The 14,519-nt window shown below is 33.5% G+C and overlaps 1 protein-coding gene across 1 annotated transcript; it reads left to right on the plus strand.

Annotated features, from left to right (window-relative positions):
- Positions 1 to 8,721: 8,721 nt before the first annotated feature.
- LOC132642180 (transcription repressor OFP13-like) lies at positions 8,722 to 10,002 on the plus strand. The gene has a single exon (XM_060359443.1). The coding sequence runs from the start codon at positions 8,871 to 8,873 to the stop codon at positions 9,609 to 9,611; it is 741 nt and encodes a 246-aa protein (XP_060215426.1). The 5' UTR covers positions 8,722 to 8,870; the 3' UTR covers positions 9,612 to 10,002.
- The last annotated feature ends 4,517 nt before the right edge of the window (positions 10,003 to 14,519 follow it).

A 14,519-nucleotide genomic window follows, 5' to 3' on the forward strand; every position in this document is an offset into this window, starting at 1 on the left:
GCGTTTGCATGATTTCATTTGCATTATGTATACGTATATGATTTCGATTTAGATTTTGACCTACCCATTTGTACTCCATTTTGACATTTGATTTGCTATCGGTTTTGATCCATATTTCTGTACTCCGTGCTTTACATACTCAGTACATATTTCGTACTGACCCCCTTTCTTCGGGGGCTGCGTTTTATGCCCTCGGGTGCAGATATCGGTGATCCTCCGCAGTAGGCTTCACTTCTTGCTATTCCGGAGTACTCCTATTTGATCCGGAGTACTCCTATTTGATCCGGAGTCCACTTTTGGTACAGACTCTTTTTGCTTTGTATATATTCGGTATATTTGACTATTTGGGTACGGCGGGGCCCTGTCTCGCCATATGTCTTTGTTTTGAGTTCGTAGAGGCCTGTAGTCATATATGTGGGGCGAGGGTCCTATGTATGTTTGTCTGATTCCGTTTTCTGGTCTTAAGGCGGTCTGTTTGTTATGCTGGCCCCAAATGGCCTTTATGCTTATATTTGCACTTTTGACCGGCGATGTCCATTCCGCCGCTCAGTTTGTATTTGATATGATATTTTGATTTGGCACGACCGCTTAAGACATAATTGATATCAATTATGTTCGATATGATTTCGAAAAATTATGAAATAAGTTTGGATTTGAAAATGAATGTGTGATTCGGTCTGGGTACCCAGGTAGGGTGCCAGTCGCGGCCCACGGGGCTGGGTCGTGACAAGAAGGAGTTGGTTGTGAATGTAAAACTTTTAAATTCGACAAACCCTTTAAGCCCTTTTTGCTACTTTGAGAAATAGCAGGGCGTGGAGCAACGGGTGTAGCACTTTCTTCCAAAGTAGAATAATGACTAAATTTTTTTCTAAACTCGGAATCAATCGCGAGCTCGGCGTCATTTAAAGATTGTTCAACTTCCTCGTCAATTTCTAAATAGTTATAAATTTGACCAACCAATGCTCTAGTATAAGACATTTTGAAACAAGGATTTAAAAAAGAACCCAATATAAATAAAGTTGGGATGGAAAAAAAATACTTCTTAAATTTTGTTGTCATATTAAAAATAGCTGCTTGATAACCGGATTTATCTTTATACTCATATAAAACTCTAGCTATTTCCGCTAATTAGGCTAAAATTTCGGTTACCGTGGGATAGAATTGTCTAGAAAAAGCAAGAGTTGCATTATAAATTTTTTGTAAAAGTTCAATACATTCCTTAACATCTTCCCAATCGGTAATATTTAACCAATCATCACTATCCGTATTAAAATGGTTGTGAACCTGTTGTATGGGAATCCTATAATCATATGCTTGTTGTAACATAATGTAAGTGTATTTTCACCTAGTGTCAACTTCTACTTGAATTTTCCTAGGTCTAATGCCATTTTGCACACAAGAATTGTTAAAATCTCTTATTTTTTGCTTATTAGCATTACAAAAAAGAAAAAAAGCCGCATTTCTAACTTTTTTAATAGAATCTTCAAAATAGTCAAGACCATCTCTAACAATCAATTTTAAAATGTGACAACTACATCTCACATGAAAAATATTTTTTAGCGGAGGGTTTAATTCTCTTTTTAAAAGACCAACCACCTTTGTATTATTAGAAGCATTATTTAAAGCAATACAAATTGTTTTTCTATAAATGTTAAAAAAAATTCATAATAGTTGACATTGAATCCGCTAAAATTTTTCCGTCATGACGAGCTTTCCCTTCATCATATAAAAAAGCTATAATTTTTTTTGCGTCACCCAATTATCATCAACCCAATGACATGTAATAGTAAAAAAACTAACTTGTTAAGACTAAGACCCAAATCGGCGGTAAAAGAAACACTACAATTTAAAGAATTAAATATATGGCGCAAATAAAATCTATATTTTTTTATATAAATCCATAATATCCGCTCTACAAGTACTTCTAGGAATACCCTCAAATAACGGATTACAGCAATGTTGAATATAAGTAACAAACCCCAAACCCGAAGGAAAGGAAAATGGTAGAGCATCAAAAGCAACCATTTTAGCTATTTTTACACGCTTTTTTTTCTTGTCATGGCTAAATTTTTTAACAGTTCGTGGGTCTATTGTCATTTGAATACCCCTACATTTGAACCCGTTTTCTCTCCCCAAACAACCTTATGTTTAGATCTCATATGACCCGTTAGTGAACCCGTTCCACCATCCTTACCAGTTTCTTGCCTAAAAACAAATTCTTGTTTATATATACCACATGTAGCTGTTTGTCTGTCCTTATCTTTAGTCATAAATTTTCAAATTTTAGCGGTGGCCTACGAGTTCTTGGTGATTTGTCTTATGTATGTGATTGTGCAGGACCTGTATCTCCTATGGAATTTTCGGGGGCTTGTGTTTCATCATCATCATCATCAATTTCATTAAAAGTGTCGGTATAGTGTTGTGGCATTACCTCATGCTCTAAAAGTGGATTATTTCCACCAATATCAACACCTAAATTAGGTGTTTCGTTCACAAATGTTCCCTCATTAAACCCACCGCTAACAATACCACTACTACCGGCACCACGTCTCAATCTCTTCGACATGATTAAATAGAATTAATTTTAATCACACTCAAATAAATCACAAGAAAATAAATTTCAACAAATTAAATTGCTAGAACTAAATTGCGTAAATTAAATAGCGGAAAATAAAGATAGAGTTGGAATGAAGGTACCAAATTGCCGGATTAATTTCCACCAAAGTGAAGGCGGCTAGAATTGCAAATCCACCAAAGCTTTGGAGCTACTTTGGATTGTTGCAAAATCACCAACTCCACCAACATTTTTTTTTATAATTGCAAAATTAATAATTGAAACTAGAATTAAACTTTATAATATTTAATTGAGAGAAATTTAAAGTGGCTAATTGTTGCAAGTAGCTATAATTGAAAGAAATTGAGAGAAAGAGGAGTGAATTGGTGTGGATTAAAATTGAAAATGGAGAGGGGTTTATATAGGGGTGGGGGATGGGTTAAAGTGTAAAAAATATAAGTTTGGGGGGTTTGGGGGCCAAAAGGGGCGTTTGGAGCAGTTGGCAACGACCATTTTTGCAAAATGGGCCGTTGCCCAATGGTCCAGTCCACGCAGGCAACAACTATATTAAATTTTTTTTTGTTGACCGATTAACCGGTTTTGACCGGCCGGTTCCGATTAACCGGTCCCAAAAATTAAAAATTGGACCTGTATTAAAATACCGGTAAACCGGTCCACCGGTCTAGTGCTTAGTCTTATCCACTTTTTAGTTTTTATTATAATCAGTTAAAGAAATAAGTTCAGCGATTCCTTATGCTTTATTTTTCTTTAATAAAAATGTAAAAGTATCCTCATTTGATTTTATGTGATGACGTTCGCTTGGACACAATATCACGGAATTTAATACGTTATTTTGGCATATATATTTTAAAGAGTAAGTACATTAATTTTAAAGAATGTAATGCTGAGGAACTTTTGTGTCAAGATTAGATTGTTTATCCATATGCATGTGCAATAACTCTACAAGTTCAAAGTTAGTTGTCCCCTTTTTACTAACTTCTATCATGTCCAAATTAAATCATCTTCGAACTTCTCCCCATCCCCTAAAAATGACTTACTTAGGTCAATATATAGATTTTGAAACACTAGTATGGCATCTACCTATATAATAATAGAGTTTTGGACAGAATAACCACCAGGACATTGACCACAAAACAGTAGTTAATAATTAATTACTTTCTGAAAGTAGGGTGTCCTTGATTAATAGTTGCACCTTAGAATAAATCATCAGTTCTTTCTTGGAGCATGCTAACTAATACATCAACTTATCATTATTGGTTCTTAGTTAAATATTAGCACATCATCCCCAACCACACATTAGGAAGTCCTTAATTGACTTATATATTTTTTTAAAACAGTCGAGCTAGTTTGTGCACCCCTTAACAATTTTACACTGGTAAAGGTGAATCCAGAATTTGATCTTTATGAATTCTGCATTCTTGGACAGCGACCTCAAGTGTTAGTAATTTTTTTCTGAACCTTTAATTTCTGTACATATACATACTTAGTAAATTACTTAATACATTTATAGGGTTGGGCTAACACTAGCTATTGGATTATGTCAAACCTATTTGTTAAAGCCTACCTCCGCCCCTGCATACCGAGTACGTAACTACTTTCCACCAGTATAAACATTGAATAATTCGTCCTACTAAGATTTAGGCAGATAAAGAGAACTACTTGTTTTTGTCTTTATTGATATTTGAACTTGTTGATCTCCCATAATTTTCACTCACTTCATTAATCGTGAGAACATATGAATTGACTTCTATTACCAACAGTACCGCACTTGCAACTTTATTTAATTTATTGTTCAATAAATTATCAACATTAATCAGACTCTCTACTTTCATTAAGGGACATTGTGATCAGTGGTTATCGTACATAATCTCATAATTAATTGGATATTTGAGATTAACTAATAAAATTATAGATGACAATCTTCCCAATCATAGAGTGATCAAGGTGGCATGTGCCCCCAAATTGTCCATGCATGCATTTGTATAAATCATGAAGGGGACCAAAACAGTTCATACACATACATTTTTTCCCCTTCTGAAAGATTTTTTTAAAAAAAATCAAGAATATCAATATAATAAGTCAAGATTCTAATTAGCACAAATCTTCTAATCACACGAGTGAAGGATCACCAGAAGTTTCTTGTTAATTTAAGATAAAAAATAAAAAAGCAATTGACTTTCAAATAAAATAGATAATTGAGGCCTTGTTGGAACTTTGCACTTGGATGCAATCCTTGAAAGTTCAGTTCACAAACTTGTGGACAAACTTATGTTTTTATATAATATAATTAGATTACTTACCTTGATATTCCACCACCACTCTCTCAAAGGGAAAAAAGAAATTAAAAGAAAAGAAAAGGAAGCATGTGATAGATTAAGTGCATTTTATGGAGAACAAACTAATAAAGTTAAAAAATTGATGATCAGCGAATTAAGAATTTAAAGTTTATGGATCTTGAATTCTAACTTTTTTGATTTACTATATAGGTTCTAAATCAGTAAGTTGTACCATAGTATATGAATTTTTTAAGATAAATATATAATTTTGATCAAAATTATTAGATTCTGTCGAATTCGTATCTTCTACTCTATCTCCGCTTCTGGATGGACGAGAAAAATAATTAAACAACTGGAGGTGCCTGATTTTTTAGATACACCGCTCATTTGAGATATGTTTGTTGACTTCAAAACACTCTTTATGCACTGAAGCAAACAAGCTGAACTGAAAACAAAATATTCGTCTTGTGACATAAATTTCAGCTTAAACCTCTAAAAAATATACCAAATCATAATTGACAATTATGGAAGCATGTAGTGATGGACCTAATACTCTACGCAGGGCGGATCTACCCTTGACCAAGGGGTGTCAGTGTGACACCCCTTCGCCGGAAAATTACTTGTATAGAAGGGTGAAATTCTGACTTTATAGGTATGTATACAAGTGTTGACACCCCTTGACACAAGCTGAAGGATTAGTGCAGTGGTTAAGGGTTTGCAAGAAGTCCCTAAATTTGCGGGTTCGAACCTTGATCATGACATATCTATTTTTTTGACACCACTTAATGTGAATCCTGGCTCCGCCAGACAGACTGTACGTACCAACCGGGCTAGGACTCACTCTCTAGCGGAATATTATTTGTTCTTATTTATACAAAACCATTCGTTATTAAGAAAATAGAGTTTATATTCATCCTTAATATATTACGTACCTTGATCATATATGAATCTTTTAAGTTTGCAAACATGTATCAGGTGTCCAAACTCCTCCAAATTGGATTATTTAAACTTATTAAAAAGGCGTTTGTACAAATACATATGAAGTTAATGGTGTCATGTGTTGTAGCCCTTCGTGGACCTGCTATATAATAATGTCTTTTTTTTTTTCCTTTCTCTTTTGGCGTTAAAACATATACTAGCACAGCCAAAAAAAAATAAAAATAAAGGTGACGTACACTTTTTGTTGCTAAACAGTACATATCCATTGCTAATCCTATTTAACACAGATTATCTGAAAATCATCTTTCGTGGACTATTTAATGACAAATTAACAATGAATTTCATAGCTAATTCCTATTTTTTTTTTAGTATAAGGTCTGGTCTGAGAGAGACAAGAAATTTGGTGTCTTCTCTTTTCCCTAAATTTCTCTTTTGGTGTTAAAACATATACTATTACAAAAGAAAAAAATAATCATTGAAAAGAAAAAAATAATCATTGAAAGATAATTTTTATCACTAAACAACTAAAATCGATCGCTAATCTTATTTAATGCTAGATTGTCAAAAGATTATATTAGCTACAAACTATTTAACGAGATATTAGCAACAAATTCACATTTTTTTTTTTTTTGGGAAATAGTATAAGGTCTGGTCTAAAATAGACAAGAAAATTGGGTCCTCCTAGCAGTTATGGAAACTCATCATCAACTATTCATATCCATGTAAGATGATGAAACTCAAAAGTGTGGCAGTTGATAAGGTTGCATCACAGAAACTGAAATCTTACCTTAATTTGGGTGAATATTCAACAACTCTGTTGAAACAAATTGTATAACTTGAACTAAATAGAAGCTCCAATATAAAGATATCTTATAATTTTTTATTTGTATTTTTAAGAAAAAATATTAACTCAACTGATCCCTCGAGTTTGAGTATGTCCCTACTATAGAGCACATTTGATTTTTTTAAGTTTGTAAAATTGTGCACATTTGGTCCAACTAGTGGAATATACCCCATCATAACTATACATCTTTTGGTGAAGAACTGAAATAAATTTTAAAAAAGCAGCTATCAATTTATGGCCGTTGGGATATCTCCAATAGAGTTGGACAAACCTTATAATATATGCCAATAATAATTAATAATGAGTTTATTATGTGCACAAAAAAGTGTATACGTGTTTATATTTTCAGATTAAATTGACTTACAAAATAAGTAAATTACGTAGCAATCCTAATACGGCAATTTATTATTATTCTGTTGCTAAATAGAATTATCCTCACTAAACATATTTTTCTTATACTCATTATTATTCCGTCGCTAAATAAAATTACCAACTAGAGTTTGTAATTTAAGATGAAATTTGTACTCACTAATTTTTTATTCTTTTATAGTAAAAGTTAGTGTTTATTACTTCAATCATAATTAATGGACTCATTGCAATAAGAGGAAAGGAAAGTGATAGAAGCAAAACAATAACAGTACCACCTTACTATAAAATTTGAATTCAGTATCACTTATTATAAAATTTTGAATCCAGTCCCTTTCTGAATTCTAACCTCTTTAATTATATTGCCAAGGACAGTCATGTGTATATCTTATAATTTGTTGTGCTTTTGTGTGGGAGAGTCGTTAATATTCCCATAAATAACTCACATGATATCTGCCTATTCATGCCTTTGCTGAATTTCTTTTCTTTCTTTTTTTAGTAATCTACTTAATTGTAACGACATGACATAAGTTTCATAAGAATGACAATTAAGTCCTTTTCCTTATACCACATTGACTTAGTCATGGTTAATATTTTGCAATACTATTTCCTTACTATTCCATTCCAAAAATGAATGGTAATCACTTTTTTTCTTATATTTGGAAATAATTATATACATATTTTTAACCCCTAATGAGAAATTTTTGTACTCACATAAATATTATGACATATTTAAGATCACAAATCTTATAATAACACAAATATTATGATATGTTTAAGACGCAAAGTTTTAAAATTTCCGTTTCTCTCCTAAATTACGCCGAGTCAAGCATTTGAACTTCAAGTAAAATTAAAATATTGCTTTGAAGATGTACTTCATTCAAGTAAAGAAAACTAGTTTTCATGGATAGATCTCAATTCTTTAAGATTTTCATGTCCTAACGTGACTCAACTTTCACATTTTTTTTCTACTTCGACTTCAAATACTATTCTTCAATTAACTCAATTACTATTCAAGTTTACTATTAAAATTTCTCTTTAGGGAAAATACATCTTGATCAAGAAAGGATATATAAACATGTAGATAAAATGTCTATGTTTAAGAGGAAAAAGGAAAGGAAAAAAAGGGAAAATATATATATAAAAAAAAGGGCCATTTTCCATGGCAAGAAGATAGGAAACTCCTTTGGTATTATTGCATATGATGTATGAGGAAACACATCTTATCACAAATCTTCCATTGAATCCTACACCCAACGTATAATTGTATAATCATGAGATGTACATGAGTTAGAGATTAAGACATTAAACTATAAAGGAGGCTGCAATTCGGTGGCTAAGCACATTTGATTAATTTTTTTTTATTTAAGTCCACCATTGTTTAATTTCAGTTGACAAACAATATGTACGGCTATGTTCTTTTCTTTTTTCTTGGTTCCCACCGGTGTTCGATATTTATTTTAGGACCCGATTAATCTGAATTCGTGCCATGTACATTTTTTTATTTGTTAAAGACATAGAAGTGTTGATATTCATTCTCAGAGCTCGAACTTAAGACCTTTGATTAAGGGCGGAAAATAATCTCTCTATTAGAGTTGTTTTTCTCCATGTCAGGGCTCAAACCCGAAATATCTTATGGATGAAAAAATGCTATGTTCATTTGCATTTAATATAATTGAATTCTTCAAGCCTACAATTAAATATACACATGAAATGTCCTACTGCCTCCATTTCCTTTCCACCTTCCTCTCTCTTCCCTTCCTTATATAATCAATAGTCAAGTTTTCATATCCAAAAAACTCCATTAAAACCTACACTCAACAAGAACTTAGAAGAATCTCAAAGTCCCAAGTTCAAAACTATTATTATTATGGCCAAGAAATTGAAGATCTCTTCTATTTTCAAGAAAAGAGAAGCACCAGGGGCAGCAGCCACTTGGCAATGGCCTTCTTGTACACATTCCAAGACTCTATCATTTAGAGCTGATGGCAACATCTTCAAGACTATAAATTCAGTCTTTTTTGACCCTTTTGATGGAACTGAAACCTCAGAATCTTTTTTCACAAATTCATCATCAGATCAATCATTAGCCAGCAATAGCATTTCCACAGAATCTCATGAAGAAATCATAAAAGGGGCTAGATCAGAAAGGCTATTTTTTGAACCTGGTACTACAAGTTCAATATTTCAAGAACCAAAAAAAATATGTAAAAACCAACAAGAAGAAGGTGAAAATCAAGAAGATGATTTGCCATTTAAAGAGAGTATAATTTGGGCTATGGAATCAAAGGACCCTTATTTGGATTTCAAGAAATCAATGAAGGAAATGGTGGAGACACAAGGTATTAAAGATTGGGAAAATTTGCAAGAATTATTAGCATGGTATTTGAAGATGAATGGGGAAGTAAATCATGGATTTGTTTTAGGTGCTTTCGTCGATCTGGTTATGGAACTTGTTATCCCTACTACTCCGAGTACTACTTCGAATAACTCAATTACTTCTTATTCTTCTGCTGCTTCTTTTTCTTTTTCTTGTCCCTCTTCTCCTTTGTCTTCTTTAGGACATAAGGAGATTGAGGAGCAAGAAAATGAGAAGTCCCTTAGGATCTAGTGTAATCTTCTTCTTCTTCTTCTTTTGGTTAATTATCCGATATCTAAAGTTTATTGGCCCGACTAAATTGGATTCATGTCGATCGGGTAGGTGCATTCCCTATTAAAAGGTTTTTCATTTCCGGAGCTGGAATTCAAGAACTCTTATTAAAGAAGAAGAGATCAAAATCATCCTACTACACTACTCGGCGAAGTTTATTGATCAGCTAATTTAGATTCATGCCAGATAGACTCATCTTCAGTCAAATGCTTTTTATACTCTTGGAATTAAAATACTGAAGAATCTGGTTAAGAACAGAGGGATCGATTCTATCATATCTCATCATTCGGTGATAATGTAATCCCCTTTTGTGTATATCACTACTCAGGTCTAAAGGAAAAAATATATATTATGTACATTACGTTACATTATCAATTTTCCTTTCTTACGTGCCTTCCTACCAATTGCTCCAAACGGTACCACGAGACATCACTTCATTGAATTTTCTTAACTAAATCGTTATAGAAAAATGATACTACTTGTTGTTATAGTATTTTATGCATTTATTCACTTCTTCAAATATTAACATCATTAGTGAAAAATCCTAGATAGGCTACTGCACCCTCTTTTTCCCAAAAAAAACGTTGAAGGAAACAAAAATATTCAAGAGCAAACTTGAGAAGTCATAACTTGGAATAAATGAGGTCACTATAGGTGTTTTTTTCCCTTCCTATTTCATTGCATTATAAGAAATTGATTGGACATGATTACTAAAAATGTAAAGTTTTGAGGTCACCTTCCTAGTTTGAGGATAAGACAATTGCGTTTTACCCTTTTCAATAGAGACGGAAAAAAGTCGTGCATCCCTCCAAAAGGGTCATAAATGTATATTTACATGTCTAGATATTGTCAGAAATACAAAAATCATCTGGTTTGGAATGATAGCTTTATTAATTAGCTAACTACTGTACTATGTTTTATCATTATATGTGCCCGTTGTTGATTGTAAAATATCAGCAACTAACAAGCTAATAAGACGATTAAAGATTTAAACTTTAGTTGAGATTTTTAGTCCTTTTGTGTTGGTGAATCTTAACTTATTATTCTGTACACCAATAAGTCATATTTCAAGGATTTTTATTGTACTTCACTCAAATCTCAACATGTAATTAGTACTAGTATACATTACATGAGTTTTTTAAAGACAAATACAAAGTATGAACAAAAGTTATTTGGTTCTGCCAAACACCTAGCTTCTACTACCTACGCCTTTGCTTAGTACGGCAACAAAGAATAAGGTATTTGACATTTAAGAATTTGGCCTAGTGATCAATGAAATAGAAAGAAATTTTAGAACACTATGATTAAATTCCAATAGAGACAAAAAATACTATGTGATTTCTTCTCATTTGTTGAGCGTTGTTGGGAACAACTATTCCGTACTTGTGTTGGTAGGAAGAGTATGAGAGAGCCAGGAGTATTGATAAGGGGATTTAACAAAATTCAAAAATGCCACACTGGAATTTGAAACCAATATCTCTCTTATATTAAGGGGATTCAAAATATTATATATGTATAAAAAAAATTATTTATACACTACTTACACAATATATAACTTTCAAAGGAAATTCAATTGAATCCCCATGTGGTTCTGTCGCTAATAGCAGTACTCAATTAAATAGTGGATCGAGATACGTGCAAACTGATTTTGGCACAGCAAGAACAACATACCCCGTGAAATCTCACAATGTGGGGTCTGAGGAGGGTAAAGTGTACGCAGACCTTACTTCTATCTCGGAAGATAGGGAGGCTGATTTTGGCACAACCTTTACCCAAAAAAAAAAAAAGAGGAAGAATAAGGTGTTCGACTCTTACTACGGATAGGAGAAGCATCACGTAGTGGCGGAGCAAGGGGCACAATGAATTTGTCCGAACTCCATTCATCGGAAACAAAACATTGTATATATAAAATCAAAATTATATTTTATGTATATATATATATTGAATTCCCTTAGTAAAATCCTAACACTAACATCACGTATTCATTTACTTGCAGGACTTGGTGCCAAAATTTCGATATGACTATAAAAAAAGTAATAAGAAGTACATGATCATGTGGTAGCAGTTAAGAAGTTCATGACATGATCATGTGTTGTGAAAGAGAGTACTATTGTTTGTGAAAATCAGTTTAAACTGATTAAAAAAAGAGGAACAGCCTGGAATGACAAAAAATATAGGACCATCTTGCACCATCTACAATATTACAATCAATCATCTCACACGCCTAAAGTACTCTCCCCACCACTGTTTATATAATGGCAGTCCTTGAGTCAATTTGTACACACCTCAATCATCAATGAATGCGTGATTATTACTTCTCACGCGCCACATTATTAGGTAGCGTAAATCTGTCTACTAAAACTTATTCAAATGAACAAAAATCATGTGATAATTTTTGTCTCAGATTTAGATTAGAACCTTGATCTCCCATAATTTTTATTCAATTTTGGAAATAATAGGCCACACCCATAGGTGCCATTATTTGGAGCATTATCTTTAAAGTGGGATATATGCATGCAATTTTCTTATGTTCGGTTCTTATATTATTATTTGAACACATTTAATTTTCAATTAATTTACAATGAGTTGCTTCAACCCTTCCTATAATGGCACCAAACCATCTTAAATAAAATCTTACTTTTTCGTATAGTTATTTGGTATTCGATATCTATATTGGGGGACTATCGCTGTGTAGGGAAAACACTCCCTATCAAGAATTGCTTCCTTCTCATAGCTCAAACCCGATAACTTTGGTTAAAGATGACGATATCTCATCAATTCCGTTACGTACATCCCTGATGGTAAATATAATATCTCACTAGTTTTCATTGTCTTCGACCCAATTTTTCTGCGCCAGAATGGTTAACACTCAGGGGCACGGATCTAGCATATATACCTTCAGCCGAATCCATTAACTTTGATTAAGAACATATAAATCTGTTTTAAAAAATCACTATACGAGTACAAATAATAAATTTCAGACTCCAAATTCGAACCCATAAAATTCAAATCATGAATTTGTTTCTGTTAACGCTAGCCTCAGACAAAAACGATTCCCAGTTTTGTCTTATAAAACATCACGAAATAATTGAACTAATCCTCACATGCTTGGAAGTTGGACAAAACATGCAGAATGAGGCCATGGAACTGACACAAAATAACCAAATGGTGAAGTCCAATTTTCCTGATGGAGCCAAAAGAAATACATTCAGACAGTTGCTCCAATAATTAGTTTGTCAATATTGCATTCAATATTTGTTAAGAGAAAATGTTTGTACACAGGTTTGTTGTGAGTAAAATTTTACCCACAATATTTGAAATCCTCTGGCAACTGGAAACATGCATTTTACAACACAGAGGTGGAGGCAGGATTGGAAACGGGGAAATTAAAAAGAAGGCTAAAAGTCAAATCTATGACCTAAAATATTTTTTTGAACCCTTCTGCCACTGTGCCGGAAACTTTTTCGTGCGTTAAGAGGACTTGTGATGTGGTGGTAACTTACAAATTGTAAAAACCCCTCCATTCTTAACCACAGGTCTTGAGCTCGAGCACTGGAAATCAAATCGCCTTTGTAAGGGAGCATTTAACACTGAACACCGGGTGGGAAACCAAAGAAAAAGAACATCTAGATGTTGTAGTCAAGTCTGAACTCATAAAACATATTTACGAAATTTATCACTAAAAGTTGATAATGAATGTCTGGTTTCAATCACCACTAAACAATAAAAGGATTCTTACACCAGCATGCATTACATGATCTGCTTCTGTTCCATCTTTTTCTTGTACTTATAGAACCAACAAAAATAGAGGGAACCACTTAATGACAATCACTGTCAACAACTGCTTCAATTACTTTACAAGTTCTTACTCATCATTGCAATGAGAAAAGAACAATGTTGACATTGCTTTCTTCGCTATATCATTTGGTCCAGAGGCGACAAGATTTGGGGCAGTAAGAAAATGACCAAGCATGAGAAGTTTCGGATGTCCACTAGTGACGAAAAACATTAGGTGATTTCGGCAGAGTTGCTCGGTTAGGAAGTAGTGCAGGATGTCACCTAAACAGACATGTGATTACCTTCTCAACCTGCAATTACACAGTAATGAACAAACAAGTTGCAGAGTCTAAACACAACATTTCTTTTTATAACTGCGGTGTCCAGGCAAATTTGTGCGTACCTAGACTAACTCACGGATAATTATTACCTCCCACCAACACAGATACCGAATAACTCTATCCTCCAAGGCTTGGATAGAGGGGATCAAATCACCTAGTATTATTGCCTCTGCTGGGATTTGAACATGAGACCTCATAATACTCCACCCACTTCATAGACCACTATACCACACCCTTGGGCGCAAGGCTAAAACACAACTTTTCTCGGATTAAATTGCTATCTGTGTACTATGTCACCATATTTGCACTCTTTCTTTTCATCTATTTGTAGATCTTTTTTGTATAGATATTACTATGGGTAAAGCCAAACTTCAAAGGAGTCCAAAATTTGACATTGTTTCGGCAGGACTACCTAATGAGACACTTCATTCTCAAATAAACCATCAATCTAGAGGCTTAGGCACACTAAAGCTTCAAGGCATATTCTACTTATGCTTAAATCTGAACATCCTATAAACAGAAGATCTCTTACATCTATAAAAGGAAGCCCGGTGCTCGAAGCATCCCCGTTCACGCTGGGTCCAAAGAAGGGCCGCAACCTAAGGGGTATGATGTAGGCAACCAAGTTCAGTGGCTGATTCCACGACTCGAATCTAAAGTCTATTACAAACAAGACATTGAGTCCCATTCACCATAAATCAAAATTTTCCCTGCTATAAACTCAAAAAAATTAATATGACAGACAGGCCAA

The sequence above is a fragment of the Lycium barbarum genome, chromosome 5 (assembly GCF_019175385.1).
Source record: "Lycium barbarum isolate Lr01 chromosome 5, ASM1917538v2, whole genome shotgun sequence".
NCBI lineage: Eukaryota > Viridiplantae > Streptophyta > Magnoliopsida > Solanales > Solanaceae > Lycium > Lycium barbarum.